This window comes from Galeopterus variegatus, unplaced genomic scaffold (assembly GCF_000696425.1).
Source record: "Galeopterus variegatus unplaced genomic scaffold, G_variegatus-3.0.2 Scaffold1612, whole genome shotgun sequence".
Classification (NCBI taxonomy): Eukaryota; Metazoa; Chordata; class Mammalia; order Dermoptera; family Cynocephalidae; genus Galeopterus; species Galeopterus variegatus.
In genome coordinates, this window is record NW_007727723.1 from 229,281 (window position 1) to 252,504 (window position 23,224).

Here is a 23,224-nt window from a genome sequence, read left to right on the forward strand (position 1 = left end):
CTGGTGGTACACACACCCCAGTTTGAAGACCGCTGGCCTAAAGAGAATATACAAGAAGTTTCCCAGCATGGCACCATGGCAGCCCTGGCCCTCCTTCGCATCTCTTCTCCTGCAGGACAGTCCCTTGCCTGAACACATGCTCACACACACATCTGCACCACCAGGAGCTTTTCCAGGCATGCTGTGGGAGTGAGTCTGGGGGAGGAACAGTGTCTAGCTTTGGGGATCAAACTCCTGGGATATTTGGATTTTTTTCAAAAATTATTTCCCCTCTTTTCCCAAATACACTGCTGTCCACTGCTCTGCATCCACTCCTCTTTTCCATTCCATGAGACACTGTTTTTGGTGAGAGTTTATTATATTCCTCAGGTGTTTGGGGTACAATGAAAAGCCTTAGAACACCCTCTTTATAAAAACCTTTCTTTAACCCCTCATGCTACTCTTCCTGCCCACCCCACCCCTTCTTCCGCATAAACCCTTGCTCATCTCTCAAGTCCTGGTTCAGATATCACTTCCGTTCTAAAGACTTTCTTGCCTCTCTAAGACAGCAGTTTTTTTCTCGGTGTACCCACATACTTAGTTTATATTTCTGTCACATTTTGTAAATATTTATTTTTGTGTTGACTTTTCCATTAGGATGTTTGTTCTTCAGAGATAGAGATTGTGTCTTAATTTACCTTTATACCCCTGTGTCAAGACCAGGCCTAGCACGTGGTAAGTGTTGAAGTGTTTGAGCATGAAAAGGAGGAGGGAGCGATGGAATAAAAGTAGCAGGAGTTGGTAAATGGGAACCTAAATAGAGAGGAATTCTGTCTATCCTGTACAAATATTAGTTAAAGAAATTGTTTTCAATATCCCAAATTAACTGATGTTAAAAAAAATTGAATAAAATAATTTTGCTCTTGACTTTCCGATTATTTAATGTACAGATAGTCCCCAACTTACAATAGTGTACATCTTTTTGACTTTATGAGGGTGCATAGCCCGTGCAATTTTGATGTAATGGACAGTATGCAATAAATTACGAGATAGTCAACACTTTATTATAAAATAGGCTTTGTGTTAGATGATTTTGCCCAACTGTAGACTTATGTAAGCATTCTGAGCACAGTTAAGGTAGGCTGTGCTAAGCTATGATGTTTGGTAGGTTAGGTGTATTAAATGCATTTTCAGTGTAATGATATTTTCAGCTTATGATGGGTTTATCAGAACAACCCTATCCTAAGTCAAGGAGCATCTGTAGTTGCCATTAGCAATGTAAACAGTACATAAACCCTGATCTTTCCATCACTCTTAGTAGGTAGCAACTGGGTTTTCTTAACTCACCTGCTGTTTTCTGAACATCAGCCTTATGTTCAAAGTCATGCTCTGTTCATTTAAAAAAAAAAAAAATCTGCTTAACAAGATTTTCAATCTTAAAGTACCTGCAGATGATGAAAGTTGTCTTGATGAATTTTGAATCAAGCCATCACTTGAAAACTCTAGTACTGATTGTGCACTCTCCTACACAAGATCATTTCCTGCCCTCCCAGGCATGATGATGATGACAACAGGGACCTCAGCCTGGCACACCGGCCCCTTGAGATGTCACCCCTCTTCATCCCCCTCATTCTCTGGTGTGCCTTTACCTGCACTCTGCATTTGGGCCAAGCCCATGTACTTCCAGGTTCCCCACTTGCTCCTTTGACTGGTGACCTCTTTAAATTCTTCCTTTCCTGTCTTAATTCCTACTTACTCTTAGAGATACATCCCATCAGCAACCCGTTCCTGACCTTGTGTGTCCCTCCCTTCCAGTCTGGACAGAGTGCCCCTTCTAAGGGCTTTCACAGCATCTTATACTTACCCTATTATAGTTGAATAATGATAATATGTCTTTAAAATGTCCTTTATTTCTCTGTGTTTCCAACTAGACTTTAACATATCCAGGGGCAGGGACTTGATCTAATTTTGTCTGTGTCACCAGCACCCAGCCCAAGGCAAATAAATGCACAGTGTGTACTCGTTGCATGTTGAATCAATAAATGGAAAGCCATCAGTAGTTAATTCAATGTCATTGTGCCTTTTTCTGCATGACGTTTGATCACTGTGGCCTGGCATTGTCCTGATGGCATATATTTTATCCCAATTTGTTTGTTTGTTTGTTTCATGTCCTTTACAATGTACTTTTGTAGATTTTGTCTCCAAGGACCCTCTTACAAGAATAGGATACTGTAGAGTCTGTGGGTAATTTGGAACCTTTTGGAGCATACTGGACCATGAGTATCTAGGGACATGTTGAGAACATGTAATTTCATTGCACTTTTAAAGGTTCTTTGCTTTTCCTATACGTTGATCAGAGTTGTTTAGTAATTTAGCAGTTATTTCCTGCTTGTCTACAATGGGCTAATCATCGTATTAGTTGCTAGGGATACAGAAATTTATTTATTATTATTATTATTTTTGTCTTTTTCCGTGTCCGGCAATGGATCGCAACCCTCAGTGTCGCCCCCGTACTGGACTGGGACCGGCAACGGGATCGCAGCCCTCGGTGTTTGCTCCCGCGCCTCGCTCAGCCAGTGAGCGGGAACCGGTCTGTATGTGGGATCCGAACCCTCAGCGGGAGCGCCGCCGCGCTTCCCAAGTGGCGCACTATAGCAGTGCACCACCGGGCCGGCCCGGGATACAGAAATTTAAAAAAAAATTTTTTTTTTTCTTTTTACCCTGAAGGATCTCATTATTTAGCCAGGGAGATGTACAAGTAACAGACGATTTTAATGCAGGGTGGTATATTCTTCGATACAGGTAAGCACAGAGAACTTTAGGAACACATAGGAATGGTTCATCACCTGGAGAGGAGATGATGTCAGAGAAGGCTTCCCAGAGGAGTGAACTCCTGAACTGATTCTGGAAGGAAAGGCAAAGTGAGGCCTAAGAAATGATGAGATTTTTTTTTTTCTCAGATAACTGTAGTTTTGTCTTTTTCTTTTAATTAAAATTCTCTTATGGTGTTTTTAAATGGGAATCTAATAGGACATTTCTATGCAATCGCCTTTAGTATACAAGTTGCCCTCAGTGGCTACCAAGTCAGATTTCTTAACTAAACTGGCATTCAAGGCCACTTACAATTGATTGTCAGTCCGTCTTTCCAACTATAGTGTTTTAAGATTATAGATCAAAGGTCAGTAAACCGTGGCTTACAGGTCAAAGTCAGCCCACTGCCTGTTTTTGTACACCTCTTACCTAAGACTTTTTTTTACACATTTTTAAAGGATTGTAAAAACCAACCAACCAACCAAACAAAAGGATATGTAACAGAGACTATATGTGGCCTACAAAACTTAACATGTTTACTTTCTGGCCCTATACATTCCAGCTCTGTTTAAATGAAAGTACCGTAATGGTTATACATACGTCGTGAGCTTTACTCCTTCTGCAGCTGTGCTTTTGCTCTTCTGTCTTTATGAAGCATTGTCATTTATCCATTCATTTATTCGCCCAACAAAGAGGCATTTGTTATGAGTGAGGCACATTCTGGGCTCTGGGAACATAAGAGTGACAGTCAGGCAATAAGCAAGTAGAAACCCAGTGTCGGTTAAGAAGAAAAGATAATGCAGGGAAAGGAGGAAGAGTTGGAGGGAGTGCTGGGCTTTATAGGGTGGTCAGGGAAGGACTCTCTGATAGAACAGAGTTTGTGTTGAGTCCTCAGAAGCACAGGAACAAGCCATGAGGGTGCCTATGGGAAGAACGTTTTGAGCACAGGGACTGCAAGGAAGCTGGTATGTTTGGAGTGGGGTGAGAGTGTGTGGAAAGGAGCAGATGGCATCAGAGAGGTGGGGTGAGGGGAAGAGTAGATTTTACAGGGCTTACCAGGGCACTGTAGACTGGGAAGCCATTAAATAGATTTCAGAAGAGGCATGAAAGATTTATGTTTTAAAAATGTCACTGTGCTACTAGGAATGTTGGAGAAACAAGTTAAGCCCAGAGTCACAGTAGCCTAGCACAGCAAAGGTTTAAGTCTCCCTCAGGAAACACACCCACGTGGGTAGGCCTGTAGTTCTGTTCCTCACAGTCACCCAGGAACCCAGGATGGCAGAAATCCTACCATCTTACAGCTACGCTGTGTGGGTCTTGCAGTCTCCTCAGGCACTTTGTCAGGAAAAGAAGGGGCACTGGAAATTGAATGTGACTGCCTTATCCCAGAGTGATAGTGACACTTCCTCTTACCTTTCACAGACCCACCTAATTACCTAGCCCCATTTAACTGCAAGGGGTTGAGAAGTATAGAGAAGCAGAAGGAATGTCTGGAGAGCACCACTGTCTGCTGCAGGCCGCTGTCTAGTTCACCAAACATCCTTCTTCCCCCACAGAACTCACTCCACCTCTCTGCTAGGGGGAACAACCAGGGTCTCAGCTAGTCACACTGTGGAGCTCAGTCAGTGTAATTCTCAGTAGGCTGTGAATTAGGTCCAGCTGTGATCCAGACCATGAACTAAATGGACAAACCCTCTGCTTTGCATCCCCCATACCCACCCCTACACATAACTAACATGGTGAAACAGGCACAAGACAATTGCATTAAAAACTCACCTTGGAAAGGGAGGAAATAGGGGATAATTGGCAGATAATACTCTGAGGCAGTTTTGAAATTCTGCTGTACAGACATTGTGAGGGCCTCCCCACATAGGGTGGTTTATAACCCTTAACTAGGTCTTGATTCTGCTTTCTAGGAGCTGCCTGTTGTCCTTTATTCTTCATAACCCCAGGCTCTACACTAGGAAAGTCTTCTGCTTTCTTCTGTGGCCACATATGAGGGGTGATGTGCTCTCTTTGAAAGCCACCCAACTTTCTCAGCTTGCCTGGAGAAGGTTGAAGGCCCTAGTGTTAAGTTTCAGACAGTCACAAGTATTCCCATTCTTGGCTAAAGCTTCTTGGGCAGCACCACTATCTCAGAAATTTAGTAGGATTCTTATTTATTTTATTTTTCTTAGCAACATTTGCCCATAACCATGCCTACAGGGTCTTTTTGTTTGTCTGTTTGTTTTTGAAGCATTATTCTCAGATACTACGAGGGTACTTCAGAAAGTTCATAGAAAAATATACTGAAAGAGAGTATGAATCTTTCCAGGAACTTTTGTAGTACCCTCATATATGTCTGTAGTGTTCCACCCTCAGACATCGTCTCAGAGGGGCTGTCTTACAGCTTTCAGGTTTCTGCTGGAGGACCACATCATTGATTGAATCTCTTGCCCGTCATCTTGTCCAATTGAAAGAATTTGTGAGGTGTCACACCTTTGGTTTATGTTTCCCCTGAAGCATTTTAATCTTCTAAAGCTTTTATCCTGCATGTGTTATCTGAGGATTTCTCAGTCTTATCTTTTACTACTGGGGTCTAGAATTAGTAAATTTTTTTAACCCAGTAAGGCCCTGAATTTTGGGGTTATTTCTCTGTTTCATTCTTATAATGCTTATAATCTGGACAATAATTTTCTAAATTCATTTCTTTCTTGTGATAATTATCCACAGAATGCTAGAACATTCAACCCATGCTACTGCTATTCTATTTTCCAACCTCTCTAGAGCCAAAGTTCATTAGGGTTATGATCCCCCCACTCCCCCCATTACCACAGACAACAGTTTTACTAAATATTTTATTATAGCTTAACATAAATTACAATTTTTTCAATGCCTGATATCTGAAAACCAAAGCCACATATTGCCTGACACTTGGTACTTGTTGTATATCAGAATAGGCTAGTGTATGTGGTGGCTTAACACGACACAGGGCTAACATTCCTTCATGCTCCTAATTCAATATGATACTGCAAATGGCTCTATTCCACAAAGTCACTTAGGATCCAGGCTGATGGAAGCTCTGCCCTTTCATATTAGCACCATCTGGGCCCTGCACCCTCCTCAATGGCTACGACTAGGAAAGAAGGGAGATTGGATAAAGATCCACGTGGGTGTTTTATTGCCTTGGATCAGCAATGACATGTCACTTGTGTTCAGATTCTATTAGTTGAGATGTGGATCATCTTAACTACAACAGAATTGACAAATGCAGTGGAGTAGATGGGGTGATTATATTTGGTGAGCACCACTATCTCTGTCATATTGGGAGATGTTTTAGAATCATCATAATGTTCTTTATGAGAGGTGATTAGTGCCTAGAAACAGAGTGGTGGCAGTGGAGGTTGGGGGAAGTAGAGTCTGGATATATTTTAAAGGTAGACCCATTAAAAATTCTTGGAATCATAGATGTCTTCTGAATTTTTTCCCTTATCATTATCTTATCTCTCCTACTACATATGGTTTCTTTGTTAGCCTGGTTCATGTTTTTATCTCATTTTTTCATAGATCCCGGAAAATAGATGCTCAGGACCTATTTATTGAGTGAGGAAACAATTCAGCCACTTACTCTTATTTCACAAAATCCACATTATTTTTTAATAGCAATTACTAGTTGCTGTAGGGAATTGTTAAAATTATGATCTTGATTGGCTATTGTAGTAATGATGTGTATGAATGACATGTTAATGCTATGGGCTTTAAAAAAATAATGTTAAGGATAAAGGCACCATATGGCCACTAGGTATAGTATAGAAATTGCTGTTTTTACTCTAGTACATTTCTTCAATCTTTTTCTTTTACTTCTGTTACCTCCATCATAGAACAGTCTAAAGAAAATAAATCTGCTAGGTGTAAATTCAGTGTTAATCTTATATTTCTTCATCACACCTTAGAGTCTTTCAGCAATGAACCTGTTTTTACAAAATGAAATTGTAAAAATCTTGAATTAAGTAAAATGCACAGTCAAATAAAAGCCCTTACATCTTTTATCATAATATCATTCTGCTTCTTAGAGGTCTTTGCTATCTCAGGAAAATTAACTTAGTATTATATTTGTTTATATTCTATATTCTTAAGTGTCAGGTTTTAGTTATTTTGAAATATTTAATTATTTTGAAGGATTATTTAAAATAGGGGGAAAAAAACAAACCCTGTTCTAAACACTATGGAGATGAAGTCAAACAATTTAAACTCTTGAAAAAATTCACTTGCTTCTCATGACCAACAGCAAGTTTTATGAAACATTACACTGTGAGGTCTAGACTCAGTAATGCTGAGGAGACAGGGTCTACATGTGTGTAAGAAGGTTTATGCTGTTGGAGCAGAGGACTTGGCCAGTGGCCTGGCTGTGGGGGCTGAAGAAATAGATGGATCTGGATTGACTTCACATTTCAGTATTGAAACATGATTAGGAACTTGCCTTGCAAAGAAGAGAGAAGGGAGCATTTCACTGGGATAGTTACATAATGATACCAGGGAATGATTAAAGTCTGTGTGGCTGGAGCTTAGGGTGTGAGTTACAATTATACCATGAGGCTAGAGGGTTAGCTTGGGACCATTTTATGAAAGTCCTTGAGTTCCATGCTAAGGAATTTGGAGAGCTTATAAAAATGTTTTTTCTAAAAGGGAATTACATGAGAAAGTTCTTAGAAAATGAAAAACTAACAGGTGGAAGATGACCTATGTATTTTATGAGTTGGTCAAAATAAAATTCAGCTTCCACTTATTATTATGAGCAAAGCACTGTGTTGATTATTTTACATGTGATCTCATTTAATTTCTTAAAATGGCATTGTGCAGTAGATGGCATTTTTTACATTTTGCAGATGAAGAAACTAAGGCTTGAAGCATTTTGTCAAGTTGCCTAAAATCTCCCAGGTAGTAAATATTAAACACAGGTTTTCTGAGTTTAATGCTCTTTCTGCTTAATTCATTCCAGGGCTGGTTGACAATGGCAAGTTAAGCCTTGGACAACAATGATCACATCTGGACCTATTTAAGGGCATAGGGACCTGACGCTTTTTCCAGGACCCTACTTCCTGCATGTGTGAATTATCTGCCTGTCTCTATTCTCTTATTGAAACCCTGCCACACCACACAACAGACTAGGAAGAGTATATAAATTTGGCCAGCTTGTGTATCCAGCAACAGCAAGCCACCACTAATTAGTAAAAACCAGAACCCAGACCACTTGGTTTCCAAGTCAGTGCTGCCTGTCAACACACATCACACAGCTTGCACTGGTCATTTCTGCATTCTCACAGGCTCTGACAGTGTATGATAGAGTGCAGGCTGCTTGAATGCTGAATGAGGAACAGCATCAAGGCTGAATAAGAATTAATATAGTATGGCAAATCTTTTCATTCTATTCACTTATATTTGTTTCCCCAAGAACAAGTTTTATGAAAGTGTAGACTGCAGTGTGGGGTCTAGACTTGGAAACCAGGTGATCTGGATTCCAGTTTACTCTTCTCACATAATGAGCCCAAACATACCACTTCACCTTCCTGGAGCTCAGTCTTTCCATCCACACAGTGGAGTATGGGAAGGTCTATCGAACTAAACACAGCACTAGTGTCTTTTATTTCTAAGACACAGTGAGGAGTCACAGTTTATTTGGGGGAGGAGACAATAACATAATTAATATTTACCAGTTAGTGGTGGCCTTTGTTTTTTTTTGTTTGTTTTGTTTTGTTTGTTTTTGGCCTAGGTGCTTAGAGGCAGAAATCTGGTAAGAAGTAGAGACTACAGAACTTGTTTTGAAGTTGCAAAGCAAGCACTTAGTTACAATTTGATGGAAATAGTACTTTCCTAAAGATACCTTTCATCAATATTTATATGAAATTAAGAAAATGTCAGCTATCAACATTTTAAAACAGTAATTCTGTGAAAAGTGACTTGGAGGGAGCTGATAGGAAATGGAGGGTTGGGGACGTTTACCTGCTAGTGTGCTCACTGATGGCATAACCAGAGACATACAATGATTGATTTTGAGAAATAATAGGAAAAATTAAGATTTTATCTTAGGACTCTTTTATCTGTTTTTATTTTAAAAATAAGTCAATGCAAATCCTTTTGAGGATGTAGTAAAAATGTGCTTGAGTAGTTGACAGGAGGCTAAAAGCCAGGATCCAAAACAGCACAAATCAGTAGGGCCTAAGAATGCACCCAGAATTACTCAATGCTGTCTGGTTCCTTCATCAAAATGAGTAAAGTTTAGACTTTATTTTGTATTCTTAAGAGTAAGTGAGCTTAATATTTTTAATATTATTAGAAAAATATAACTCCTGGATATCTAACACAGGCACATATCAGTGAATAAAAGTGAATACATTGTTATAGAAACTTTGGAAAGTAGAGAAGGAAAAAATTGATTCTAATTCCAAAATCTTAGTAGTCACTAATTTTATATATGAAGGATCTTTCAAACATGAAAGTATCCATGTTACCTTTTAATTCTATTTTTCCATGAACTTTTTGAAGTACCCTCCTACTGAATACATATATTTTTATAAATACATATTCTTTTTACATAAAATACAAAATATATAAAATACATATATTTTATATGCAGATATAGTTCAAGTTTTAATGTAACCATGGTATAGACAGTTTTATATCCTGATTTCTGAAATTTAACATTTTATGATAAGGATTTTCCAAATTGCTGTACTGTTTTTTATGATTCTAATTTTAACAACATTATATTCTTACCAGTTTATCTTAAGCTAGTTATCATTTCTCTTATCAATTAAATTGTTTTATTTTTATAGTCTTATTATAGCTAAAATCTTTATGTCTATATATCTTTTCTTCTTTTGAATTATTTTCTTATAAGTGACCAGAACTGGGAATTATGGTATTAGAAATGACTCCTCATTTTCGTACTGTAACCAGCAGTCAGTGTGAATATTAGTTTTATCGCAACATTGCCTGCTTTGGGTATTATCATTTTAAAAAGATCTATATACTAATTTAATAGTGCAAATGGTACCTCACTGTTTTTGTTTTCTTCACAGAAGAAAAACTAGTATAACAAGTCTTATTCATTGGTTAAAATTCTACATATTAAAATGTCACTTTTGTTCTCTCTACCTCACTAATACCTTATTGAATATGCTTTATGTAACAATGTAGGACTGGTTTATCTCACTATTGTTTAATACCTTATTTTAAAAGCTATCTGTGGAAGCACGAAAAGAGATGACTAGAAAGGCTATTAAGACAGTCAAACATTTTATTGAGAAGCCAAGGAAAAGAAACTCAGAAGAAGACATTGAAGAAGCTTGTGACTCTAAACTTACCCATGCAGATACTTTGGATCACCTGGAGAAATCACTTGCTCACCTGGAAACCCTCAGCCATAGCTTCATAGTTTCTCTGCAGAACAGTGATCAGGTAATGACATGGAAACTTCTATATGCTCACTCAGGTAGTATCAGTGTGTTCTTTGATCTATCCTTTAAAGCTACATTAGTAGTTTTGATGTGGTTTTCAGACTTGCAGATATCCCTGATGATGGTCCTTCAGACTTTATCCTTTGACCTCTTCATTATCACTTGATTATCATCAGTTCAGTTTTCACTTCTTTCAAAAGTATTTTAGGCCACTTAACACAGTTGATACCTGGGGAAGAAGGGGGCTAGGTGATGGGAAGGGTGGGAGAAGGGAGATGGTTAGGAGGAGCTGAACACAGGTTAGGTGCCTGGGGGCGGGGAGTGGTCTCCAAAGTTAAGAAGCGATAAAGATGGTGGTTCTCCAGCTCCACTACTAGCTAGTAAGTGTTTTGCTCTCCAACTGAATATGATAAGGTTTTTACCCCCTAATTTTCAGAAAAATTCAGAAATAGCCTCACATGCCTGCTTTCAACAATTCTAAAAGAAAATGTGTACTCCTTATCCTGCTTTTTTATGTTCATGTATTCAATATATGGATTTTTTTTTTTTTTTTGGCTAATAAAATTGTTCCTAGTTAGTTTCTAGTTGAGACTTGCTTGGTGTCTCAGAAAAAACCATCATGAAGTTCAAGAGCCCCTGCCTGTGATAAGGTTTGAGGACCTGCGTATTAGGTCTGTACAAGGAAACCAGAAGCCCCCTGAGGCGCTCAGATATTTCTGTATTTTAACAGTCATTGGAGTTTAGATATTCTCTTCCAGAACTGGAAAGTTGACAAATCAATAAGTAGATGTTTTCATATAATCGAAAACAGTGTTTGGATATATGAATAATATTCTATTTGCCCTTCAATGTTATGGTAAATGAACCTATGAGTGGCCATTAACCTCCTTTTTTTCATTTTCCTTAAACCTTACACATTTATTGAATTGTATTCTTGGCTTGTAGAAAAATATTCCTGACTAGAAAGATCAGTCAGCGGAAAGGAGTTCAGATAATGAACAAATGGAAGACTTCAAAATTTGTAAGAGACACATAAATGCAAACCCCTCGTTGAAAAGATAATGGGAAGAATTAAAAAGTGTGGTAGCAGTTTATTTCATTTTATATTTTTCAGTGCCTGTTAGCCAATCTAACGAATAATGTTAAATAATGGTATAAACAATATAGAAGGCTTTGTAGGGAAGAAATTGTCTTTACCAATCTTGATTTTATTCTGCTGACATTTACAGTACTACAGTCCATAATTACAAGAACCAGAGTTAAATTTGAATCTTCAAGTAATAGTGATTTATATGTACTAGCATAAAAAATTTTAAATATTTGTTTATTTTTTAAATTGAATATGCTATATTAAAATCCAGAGAATTAGCATTACTCTCCTTGGAACGAGTATTGTCTTTCAGTGGCTAGAATAGTATATGTGGACTCAAGGGGGTTATTAACAAAAACGTGTGTGTTCCGTCTGTGCTGTTTTAAAAGTGCCATTTAGCTCCTTGTGAGTGCCATTCAGTCAGACCACAAATGGTTCATCACAGGAGACTCTTGTGGTTCCTAGATTGGACATTATTTGATTTTATTAAGGACTCTTTCATAGCAAAAACTGGAAATAACCTTAACTTCCATACATTTGTCTCTTTTAAGTTCAGACCTTGATTTTAACCTTAGTTATATACCCAGTGAAAGAACATCATATATCCTCATGAAGGTTAGTGCAACCTAAGTTAAAGGCCTTCATCCTAGGGGAGCCTCAAGTCCCTCCTCTCTTAGGTGGAGATCCTGGTAATTGCCCTGCCTAACTCATAGGGAGTATTTTTAAATAGAAAACTTTACAATGGGGAGAATAGTAAAATGAAACCTCGCATGCCAACTGCCAGCTTCAATAGTTATCAAAACGTGACCCGTCTTATTTCATGCATACCCCTACCTACCCTTACTTCACTCCCATGGATTATTCTAAAGCAAATCTTGGTCATCTTTTCATTTTATCCATAAAGACTTCCATATCTATTTCTAAAAGATATACTTAAATGTAACATTACAATATTATCGTAATCAAAAAATAATAATTATTTAATATCATCCAATATCGTTAAATTTCAGATTTTTACATGATTGTTTTGAAAAACAAAACAGTATATTCAGGATTACCTGAGAAATATAAAGAACCTGAAAAGTGTTACTATCATTAAGTGACTATTTGGTATGCTGAAAAACAATAGTTATGTCCTCTTTCTTAAATTATTTGTTGTAATATTAGTTTTTACAGATACTGTCAAAGAGAGGTAGGCAGAATGGCATTGGGGGCAAGGGAGTAGACTTTGGATTCTAATACTAGCTCCATTAATTGCTAACCATGTGACTTTGGGCAGTTACTTAATATCTTCGCTCTTCAGTTTCCTTTTTCATAACATTGGGGCTAATTAAAACCACTTGCAGGATTATTATAAGTATTAAATTAGATACCATATGTATAATGTGTGGGATTACATAGTTGATGCTCAGTAGATTATAACTATTATGTAGTAGTGTAATAATAATAATAATAATAGAGAAACTCATACTTAGTGAGCATTACTTTATGCTTGACATCATGCTAAAGGATATTTATATGATTGCAGTTAATGTTCACAATTTCCTCTGTTCACAAGACCCTATTATCCTCATCCTCATTTTACAGATGATGAAATTTGAGGTGGCAAGGGCCTTTTAACTAATAAATGGTAAATATTAACTTGTACTCAAGCCTGTGCGTCCCTTGAGCCTAAGCTCTTAATAATAAATACATGTCCTTCGGTGTGGTGTTGGTGATTGTAATGTATTTGGCTCGAGGATTTTCTAAGTATGATTCACTATGTCCATATAGGTGGGTTTAATTTCTACTTGGTCTTTAGGTGTTGATTACCATGTCTTTTCAGGAAACACTGCAGAAATACAGTAACCTCTATGACCTGTCCCGATCAGAAAAAGGGAAACTTCATGATCTAGCTGTGGCCATGTGTTTAGATGGTCAGCCGCTGAGAAAGATTCAGCTGCTGCTGGAGGTGGCTGTTGGCCCTCCTGACATCTCACTCAAGGATGTAGTACAGAGTGCAGTTGTGAAAATAATTTCTGCATTGAGGTAAGCTGTGAAGCAGTCACCGAGGATAGCCTGGGGTGATATTTTGCCAGTAGTGGTGCCCACCTCATGGTTGTTATGAAGCTGAGGTATCATTATGTATTTAGAAACATGTTATAAGCTTTGAAGTACTTTACAAAAGTGGGAGGTTATTCTTAGAGTTCTCAACATCTCATGTCTTAATGTATCTTGAGAATGGAGAACCATGACAGTGTTTGATCATTGCTATTATGTGTAACTAACTTTCTGTTGGACCCCTTGCCCCTCCCCAAATGATTCTTGATAGAAGAGAAAGGCCAAAATGACATGTGAAGCAGGTGGCAAAGTGTCAGGGTGCCCTGTGACTTCAGTGTAGTTTTTCACATCTGGCCTTTTCTGACTCTCCTTCTTTGTAGCAATGGGAAAATGGTTCCCAGAAGTTTCTTTTGAAGTACGTTGGGCAAGGTTAATCATACACCGAAGAAGCTGGACATCTGTTAAGTGTCTTAGGATGTTATTTACCTACAATTAATGGCGTAAAACCGACAATTGAGAAATTCTTTATGTCCATTTGCTGGTGCCTTTGTAGGAAAGCATTCAACAGAATTAGAAAAGAGGAAAAAGTGAAGCTAAGAAAATAATGAGGCTTCAAGTGTTTTCTGTGAATAATGCAATTAGGCTAAAGGATTTAGTTGTGTTTAATTTATTCTCCTTTTAAGCATTCTTTGTAATTCTGTATTGCTCTTGAGGAACTTTTTGATTAAATGCATGTCAGTTTTCCACAGCTGTACTGAAATCAAATGAGCCTTTATCAGTTTAATTACCCCAGCTTCATACAGTTTCTACCTTAATGCTCTGAGGTATCTGGTAATTCTAAGTGTAGAGAGAGACATAAAATATCATAACACTCTTTAGAAAGAATAAATGTCAAACTAACAAAGCTTTCTTCTGTTATTAGCTTATTATGATATGATCTTTTTAAATTTTCTAAATTTTTTAGTTTTATTTTTAATTGACTAATAGTAATTGTATATATTTATGGGTACAAATTGATATTTTGATACATGTATATGTTCTGGAATGATCAACCATCACCTTAAATATTTGTCACTTCTTCGTGGTGAGAACATTTAAAATATTATTACTATGATTTTTTTGTTGGTTATAAGATTCACTCCCCTCTTTCAAATGATGACAGATATTTGCTGCATTTCGTAGCTTTTTGTTTATAGTTATCTTTTTATTGTTTCTTAAGCTCACAAAAATAAACATTTTGGAATATTAGTGTTTTGGTGAAGTTATTTTCTAAAAATTATACATTTTCATTAATAATTAAAATAAAATATGATATTTTTACATTTATAAAATCTTTACATAAATTATACTTCTCTCTCCTTTCCTGCATCTAATTCTACTACTAACTATTTGGTTCTGATTTATTACATGGTGTAAATATTGGCACATAGAAGACATTCAGTATATATGAATTAAATCTTTTAGCAGTGGAAGTAAAACGGAACTTGAGGAGTTCAGCTGCCTCTTTTTCAAAGGAAAGGAAATTGCTACTGACAATGTCTATAACATTTACCTTTTAGGAAGTTAGTAAAATTGAATAGGCACAAAATAATAAATGAAAGTAAGCAAATCCACAGTTGATGTAAATCATTAACCTAAGTTAGTCAGAAAAATCATCTAAAACTTCATTTTTCTCTGTTGCATTTTCGGAATTCACTAGAGTCCCAGACATACACATCTGTAAAATTGGCATAATAATATAATAGTACTTGTCAGGCTGGCTGATTAGCTCAGTTGGTTAGAGCATGGTGCTGACAACACCAAAGTCAAGGGTTCAGATCCCTGTACTGGCCAGCCGCAAAAACGAAAACAAAAACAAAAATAGTACTTGTCTCATGAGCTGCTGGGATTGTTAAATGGTAGAATGTATTTAAAGCACTTAGCAGTGCCTGGTACCTAGTAAATAAAAGTAAATATTAGTTTCTTTTTGAAAAAGTTCAAGTGGAGGATTTAGATTATTATTACATATTTAATGCTTAAAATAGCTCATATATTTAATGCTCAATGCATGTTTTTTGATTGACAGACTGCAAGTAGATTGTGTTAGTCTCTTGACAGGAAAACATGCATTATTAGACTGTGAGCTCCTTATGGGCAGAAAATGTTTCACTTCCAAATCCTTAGCAACTAGTATAGGGCTTTGTACATTTGTAGACATCATATAGCACAAAAGACCATGAGCAGGCAGTATGCTGTGGCAAAATCCAGCTGGGTTCATTTGAGTGTATATGTCCCAGCTTATTTCCAAGGCTTGAGTGATTCTCTTCTGAATCAGTTCTCTCTTTCTTTTCACAGTGGAGGCAGTGCTGACCTTGGCGGGCCAAGGGACCCACTGCAGGTCCTGGAAGGTGTTGTTGCAGCAGTCCATGACAGTGTGGACAAGCGGTAAGACTAGAACAATTTCTGCATCTTCGCTTAATGGTTTTCCTCACAGTCTTAGAATTGCTCTTAGTATCCATATTTATGAGGCTTCTAAGACTAAGCAATATTTTTGGGTGTTTCTGAAGGAAGAGCAGAGGACCATCTCCATAACTAAGGAGTGGCTCTGCATCTGGTAATAGGGTTCACAGTTCTGTGCTGACCCATCAGCTCTGGCAGGACTTTCTGTCCTCAGCCCTACTTGCCACAGAGAACATTGTCTCTTTTTGCCTCCTTCCCAGAGAGGGGAAACTACTTTGATCTTCTTAGAAGAAAAGGGATTCTCATCTCCAACAGGTTAACTGTACTGCTTAAGTATGGAAATCCCTAGGGTGCATATATTATGTTTTTTTAAAAAAACTTTATGTAAGTTAAATCTGCCTTATTTGAGTATTCAGAGTATGTAGGCTTTACAAGTCTAGAATGGTGTGTATCTCTAACACCATATTTAGAAAGAATTTTTAATTCAGGTGCGATGTTATTGATAAGAATAATAAAAACCACAGATTAACAGTTGTGCACTTCCTCCAACTGTACAAAGGTCTTTCATATGTCTAATACCCATCTGAACCCTGTAAGGCCTTGCCCCATTTGCTTTTATTAATTGAAAATATAATGTAATAAGACATGTTTGAGAAAACTTCCCATAGTTCCATTTAGTCAGTTGTTTTTATTTGCATATTACTTTCCAGTTACTGTTTAGGTACAGATGTATTTTTACATACTTTCAATCTAAATGTATAGACACTTTTGTATCCTGCTTTACTTATTTGCTGTTGTAACACTTTCCATTTATCTTTGTGAATCTAATGATTACTTTGATTATTTTTTTAATGGCCACAAGTGTTGTTGCCATTTTCAGAGGACCTAAAAGCTCAGAGAGAGGAATTGACGTGCCCAGAGTCATAGACCTGGGAAATAGAACTAGGATTCTACCTGGCTCTAAATTATAATTTAGTACAGGCATACCTCAGAGATATTGTAGGTTTGGTTCCAGACCACCATAATAAAGCAAGTATCACAATAAAGCGAGTCACACAAATATTTTGGTTTTCCAGTGCATGTAAAAAGTTATGTTTACATCAAAGCCATATATAATAAACCCACCGCCAATATCATCCTGAATGGGGAAAAACTGAAAACTTTTCCTTTAAGAACAGGAACCAGACAAGGATGCCCACTCTCACCACTCCTATTCAACACAGTATTGGAAGTATTAGCCAGAGCAATCAGAAACGAGAAGGAAATAAAGGGCATCCAGATTGGAAAGGATGAAGTCAAACTGTCCCTGTTTGCAGATGACATGATCCTATATATCGAACAGCCCAAATCATCTATTAAAAAACTCTTAGAGGTGATAAAAGAGTTCAGCACAGTAGCAGGATACAAAATCAACACACAAAAATCAGTAGCATTTCTATTCACCAATAGTGAACAAGCAGAAAGAGAAATCAAGAAAGCCTGCCCATTCACAATAGCCACCAAAAAAATAAAATACCTAGGAACTGAACTAACTAAGGACATGAAAAATCTCTATAACGAGAACTACAAACCACTCCTGAGAGAAATTAGAGAGGATACAAAAAGATGGAAAGACATCCCATGCTCCTGGATTGGAAGAATCAATATAGTGAAAATGACTATACTACCCAAAGTAATATACAAATTCAATGCAATCCCCATCAAAATTCCTATGACATTTCTCTCAGAAATGGAAAGAACTATACAGTCATTTATCTGGAATAACAAAAGACCAAGAATAGCCAAAGCAACGCTGAGCAAAAAAAAAAAAAGCTGGAGGTATTACTCTACCTGACTTTAAACTATAGTTATGTTTACACTATACTGTAGTCTATTAAGTGTGCAGTAGCATTACATCTAAATAAACAATATGCATAGTTTAATTAAAAAGTACTTTCTTGATAAAAATGCTAATGATCATCTGATCTTTAGGCAAATCATAATGTTTTTTGCTGGTGGAGGGTTTTGCCTCGATGTTGGTGCCTCCTGACTGATCAGGGTGGTGGTTGCTGAAGGTTTGGGTGGCTGTGGCAATCTCTTATAATAAGACAATGAAGTTTACCACACTGACTGACTCTTCCTTTCATGAAATATCTCTGTAGCATGTGATACTATTTTACAGCATTTTACCCACAGTAGAGCTTCTTTCCAAATTGGAGTCAGTCCTCTCAAACTCTGCTGCTGCTTTACCAACTAAGTTTATGTAATATGCTAAATCCTTTGTTATCATTTCAATAATGTTCATAGCATCTTCACCTGGAGTAGATTCCATCTCAGGAAACCACTTTCTTTGCTCGTTCATAAGAAGCAATTCCTCATCTGTTAAATTTTATCATGAGATTGCAGCAATTCAGTCACATCTTCAGGCTCCACTTCTAATTCTAGTTCTCTTGTTATTTCCATCACGTTTGCAGTTACTTCCTCCACTGAAGTCTTGAACCCCTCAAAGTCACCCATGAGGACTGGAATCAACTTTTTTCAAACTCCTGTTAATGTTGATATTTTGACCTCCTCTCTTATGAGTCATGGGTGTTCTTAATGGCATCTAAGAATGGTGAATCTTTTCCAGAAAGTTTTCAATGAACTTTGTGCAGATCCATCATAGGAATCACTGTCTGTGGCAGCTATAGGCTTACAAAATGTATTTCTTAAATAATAAGACTTGAAATCAAAATGACTCCCTGACCCATGGGATGCAGAATGTGGTTGTGTTAGGAGGCATGAAAACAACATTCACCTCCTCGTACATCTCCATCAGAGCTCTTATGATGCATTGTCAGTGAGCAGTAATATCTTGAAAGGAATCTTTTTTTCTGAGCAATAGGTCTCAAGAGAGGGGTTAAGATATTCAGTAAACCATACTGTAAACAGATGTGTTTGTTGTCTAGGCTTTGTTCTGTTTATAGAGCACAGGCAGAGTAGATTTAGCATAATTCTTAAGGGCCCTAGGTTTTTCAGAATGGTAAATGAGCATTGGCTTCCATTTATAGTCACTACCCATGCTATCTCCCCTAATGAGAATCAGCCTGTCCTGTGAAGCTTTGAAGCCAGGCATTGACTTCTCTCGCTATGAAAGTCCTAGTTGGCATCTTCTTCCACTATAACAAGTTGTTTAGTGTGGCCACCTTCCTCAGTGATCTTAGCTAGATCCTCTGGGTAACTTGCTGTAGCTTTTGTATCAGCACTACTGCTTCACCTTGCACTTTGAAGTTATGAGATGTCTTCTTTCCTTAAACCTCACAAACCAGCCTCTGCTGGCTTTAAACTTTTCTTGTGCAGCTTCCTCACTTCTCTCAGCCTCCACAGAGCCGAAGACTTAGGGCCTTGCTCTGGATTAGGCTTTGGCTTAAGGGAATGTTGTAGCTGGTTTGATCTTCTATCCAGACCACCAAAACTTTCTTTATATCAGTAATAAGCTGTTTGGCTTTCTTATTATTTGTGCATTCATTGGAGTGGCACTGTTGATTTCCTTTAAGAACTTTGTTTTACATTCACAACTTGGCTGTTTAGTGCAAGAGGCCTAGCTTTGGCCTGTCTTGACTTTTGACTTGCCTTCTTCACTAAGCTTAATTGTTTCTAGCTTTTGATTTAAAGTGAGAGATGTGTGACTCTTTCTTTTATTTGAACACTTAGAGGTCATTGTAGGGTTATTAATTGGCCTCTAATTTCAATATTGTTGTGTCTCAGGAAATAGAGCCGAGGGGAGAGAGAGAGAGAGATGAAAAAATGGCTGGTAGGCAAAGCAGTCAGAACACACAACAATGTTTATGAATTAAGTTCGCCACCACCCATGTGAGTATGATTCATGGTACCCCAAAAGAATTACAATAGTAACATCAAAGATCACCATAACAGGTATAATAATAATGCTCAAACCTTGGAGTGACAGAATATAGGATAAGCTATACTCATAGGTGAACATGGAAAAACATTGCAAGCGGGACCCCCTACTTCTTCTGCTTTTTACCTTGCACTGTTTTTCTAAACCCTTTTGCTCGTGGGTCTTCAGATAGGAAGATAGCTATAGCAGCAGCTAACTGAGGCTCATTATTCTGAAGAGAAATTTAATTAATTCTGTGTGTTTACTATGTGCCACACCCTGTATTAAGTCACGATCAGTTATATAGAGATAAGAAATTACCTCTAACCCCAAGGAGCTCACAGTCTTGCAGGGGAGACAAGCTTGCCTATATGACTGTACTATGGAATGGTAAGTGCAATGCAGAAAGTAGGGTGGAGGGAGTGGTTAATTCTGCCTGGGCAAGTCAGGGCAGGATACACAAGGGGTGACAATGGAACTGGTTTGTGAAATAAGAGTCTTTTAGAAAGAGGAGGTAGATGATGGAGTTCTAGGCTGAGGAAGCCACCTGAGCAACTGCAGATGCAGCAGGTAGCAGAGCAGGCAGAGATACTGCATGGGAAACACTCAGCGTCCTCCTAGAGGATTCATCTAGCTGTGTCTCATCCCAGCTTGTCAGTCAGGTCTCCACTGGCAGCTCCACTTCTCCCGGGTAAGGCTCACTCTGGATCTTGGCCTCCCAAGACAAAAGGATCTCAATAGGTACTGTTTTAGGCCTCTTCCAATGGCATCCCTTAGTCTTGTCCCACTGGGGACATCTCAGGAAGATTAGAAGGCAGTGTTTTTCTTAGTGAATTTCCAGTCAAACATACAGAAGAATCCAACCTGGGTCTCTGGAATATAGAGTAGGTTTTTTTTTTGTTTTTTTCTTTTCCCTTTTTGTCTTTTTTACTGACCGGTAACGGGATCGCAACCCTTGGTGTCACGCCCATACCGGGGACCGGCAACGGGATCGCAACCCTTGGTGTCACGCCCAGGCCGGGGGCCGGCAACGGGATCGCAACCCTTGGTGTCACGCCCAGGCCGGGGGCCGGCAACGGGATCGCAACCCTTGGTGTCACGCCCAGGCCGGGGGCCGGCAACGGGATCGCAACCCTTGGTGTCACGCCCAGGCCGGGGGCCGGCAACGGGATCGCAACCCTTGGTGTCACGCCCAGGCCGGGGGCCGGCAACGGGATCGCAACCCTTGGTGTCACGCCCAGGCCGGGGGCCGGCAACGGGATCGCAACCCTCGGTGTTGCACCCGCACCGCGCTCAGCCAGTGAGCGGGAACCGGTCTCCACATGGGATCGGAACCCTCGGCGGGAGCGCCGCTGTGCTCCCAAGCGGCGCACTTTCCAGTGCGCCACCAGGCCGGCCCTATAGAGTAGTTTTTAAAGCTTCAAAGAGGAAGGCATTAGGGCATGGGGAAACAGAACAGGATCTTACTTTTTATCTCAGAGACACAGTAACAGAGACTTCTTAAGAACAACAAAAAACAAAGCAAAATAAAACTTCAGTTAACATTTTTATGCTTAAAAAATAAAAAGAAGAAAAAGTCATAACATTTATTTCTCACAGGTATTTTTTGAATCTGTACAGTTAAACCTGATGCCCTTTGCTTGGCTTTCTCTTCCTAGTAATTGGATTGGCCAAATCACATATGGGAGTCAGTTTCTGTTTTCTAGGTAGTTCCAAGTAGGGTCTTTGGAGTACCATGGGGATTCCAGCCTGTTTAAAGTAGGCGCTCTCAGGTCACTCATTACTTGGCCTTACACGACTGCCTCACCTCTAGGAGGCCATGCAAGACCTTATGGGCCCCTCACCCTCCCTCTTGTTGACATACCAAGCCCTCCTGAGTCCCAGCCCTGTAACCTCAATATTTACTACCCTCCATAGTGTCTGTTTCGATGGTGAATAACCATCTCTGCTCATACTCATTGTATGAGCATTCATTCATTCATCATTCTCTGCTCATACTCATCGTCAGCTACACACACATCCACATTCACGTGCTCTTGGGTTCCACATATACCATCCTATAATATTCCCGGCAGGGAGACTGGAAGTGTAAGAATCTGAGTGTATGCAGATATCATTTGTTTTTCAACTGGAGCTCCTGCCTCACCCAGAAATCCAGAAAGCTTTTTCCTCTTCTTTTATCTGTATTAATTTTAAATCATGTAATATCACAACATTCAAGCCACCAGTGGAGCATTCAGCCACCTGTAGAGATGGCTTTCCTTTTCAGATTAGCCACATTCCTGCCTCCAGACATCAGGGTTAAGTATTCTAAGGGTTCAAAGTCATGCCAAAAACCTTTTGTAACATCTACTATTAAAGATACAATAATTAATTACTCAGAGGCTTATGCATATTTAATTTATTTAATGAATGTATATTTATTTTATGAATGTGTATTATTTATGTATTTTTATAACATCATATTTTGAGAATATAATCTAAATTTCTAGTTTGTGTTAACAATTAGTTTATTAGTTTGCTTAAGAAAAATAAGTTTTAAAAAAATTCAGTAGCTAAAATAAGTGTTCTAAAATAATATATTTATTAAAACCATAAATAAGAAAATACTATCATGTATATTAAAAACAACATACACACACACACACAACCCCTAATGAACACCTATTACTCTATGCCAAGACCTTGCAAAGGTGCTGTTTAGAAACTCACTTAATCCTCAGAGCAAGTCTGTCATACAGAATTTATCTCCATTTTACAGATTAAGAAATGAAGCTCAGAATTAAATACACTCACATGACAGGTAATTGATGAAGAATTCCTCTGTGCAACAGTCAGAAAAGAAAAAAGATTTGCTTCAAATCTGTTGAATATTTGGGGGGTTTTGTTTGTTTGAATTACTGTTTATCCACAGTATCAACTTCAGCTGTTTTAAAGCTTCATATGTATTGAACAGTGTCAAATGATTCAGACTTCATTGAACTCCTTAGTATTACCTAGGGATTTCACATTATTTTTAAAGCACAGAAAAGACACAAAAGAAAGAAAGAAAAGAAAAACCCGCTAGAGCAAATTGAATCTGATTTCTTCTTGCTCTTCCTGCTCTGTGAGGCAAAGTAAATCACATTGTGTTCTGTGATATCTAACCCTCCTGAAAGCCCTGGTCACAAACCTGCCTGTGACTGCGAGGTATGTCTATGCTTTCACCAACAAGTGGAGCACAGAAAGGTATTCTGGACTGGGATGTATTTGGGAGTAGTCACAAAAAGGTTATTAGTATTTATCAAAAGTTAAGATATGAGATTGGAATTGTATTCATATAAAAATTATTGCCTTTCTAGGAATTTTTTTTAATATAACTTGATTATGATATGTATTTTTTAAAAACACACTTTTTATATTACTGCAATGCCATTAACACAGTAGGCATCCATTTATTTGCAGTTCTTTCTTGTTCCTTCCATTTGCCTCTGATGGTTTCAAGGGAACTGGTAAATAGAAGACATTCTCCTGGGAAATGTCTGCCCCCCCCCCCCCCCCCCCCCCCCCCCCCCCCCCCCCCCCCCCCCC

General features: G+C 38.3%; 1 protein-coding gene across 1 annotated transcript in view; it reads left to right on the plus strand.

The window, feature by feature from the left end:
• The window catches only part of LOC103594718 (neuroblastoma-amplified sequence), a 301,995-nt gene that overhangs the window by 221,754 nt on the left and 57,017 nt on the right, over positions 1-23,224 (plus strand). Inside the window, exons 36-38 of the mRNA XM_008577970.1 lie at positions 10,009-10,227; positions 13,142-13,344; positions 15,691-15,780. Of these exons, the coding sequence (XP_008576192.1) occupies positions 10,009-10,227; positions 13,142-13,344; positions 15,691-15,780 (512 nt within the window). The remainder of the gene's footprint in view (positions 1-10,008; positions 10,228-13,141; positions 13,345-15,690; positions 15,781-23,224) is intronic.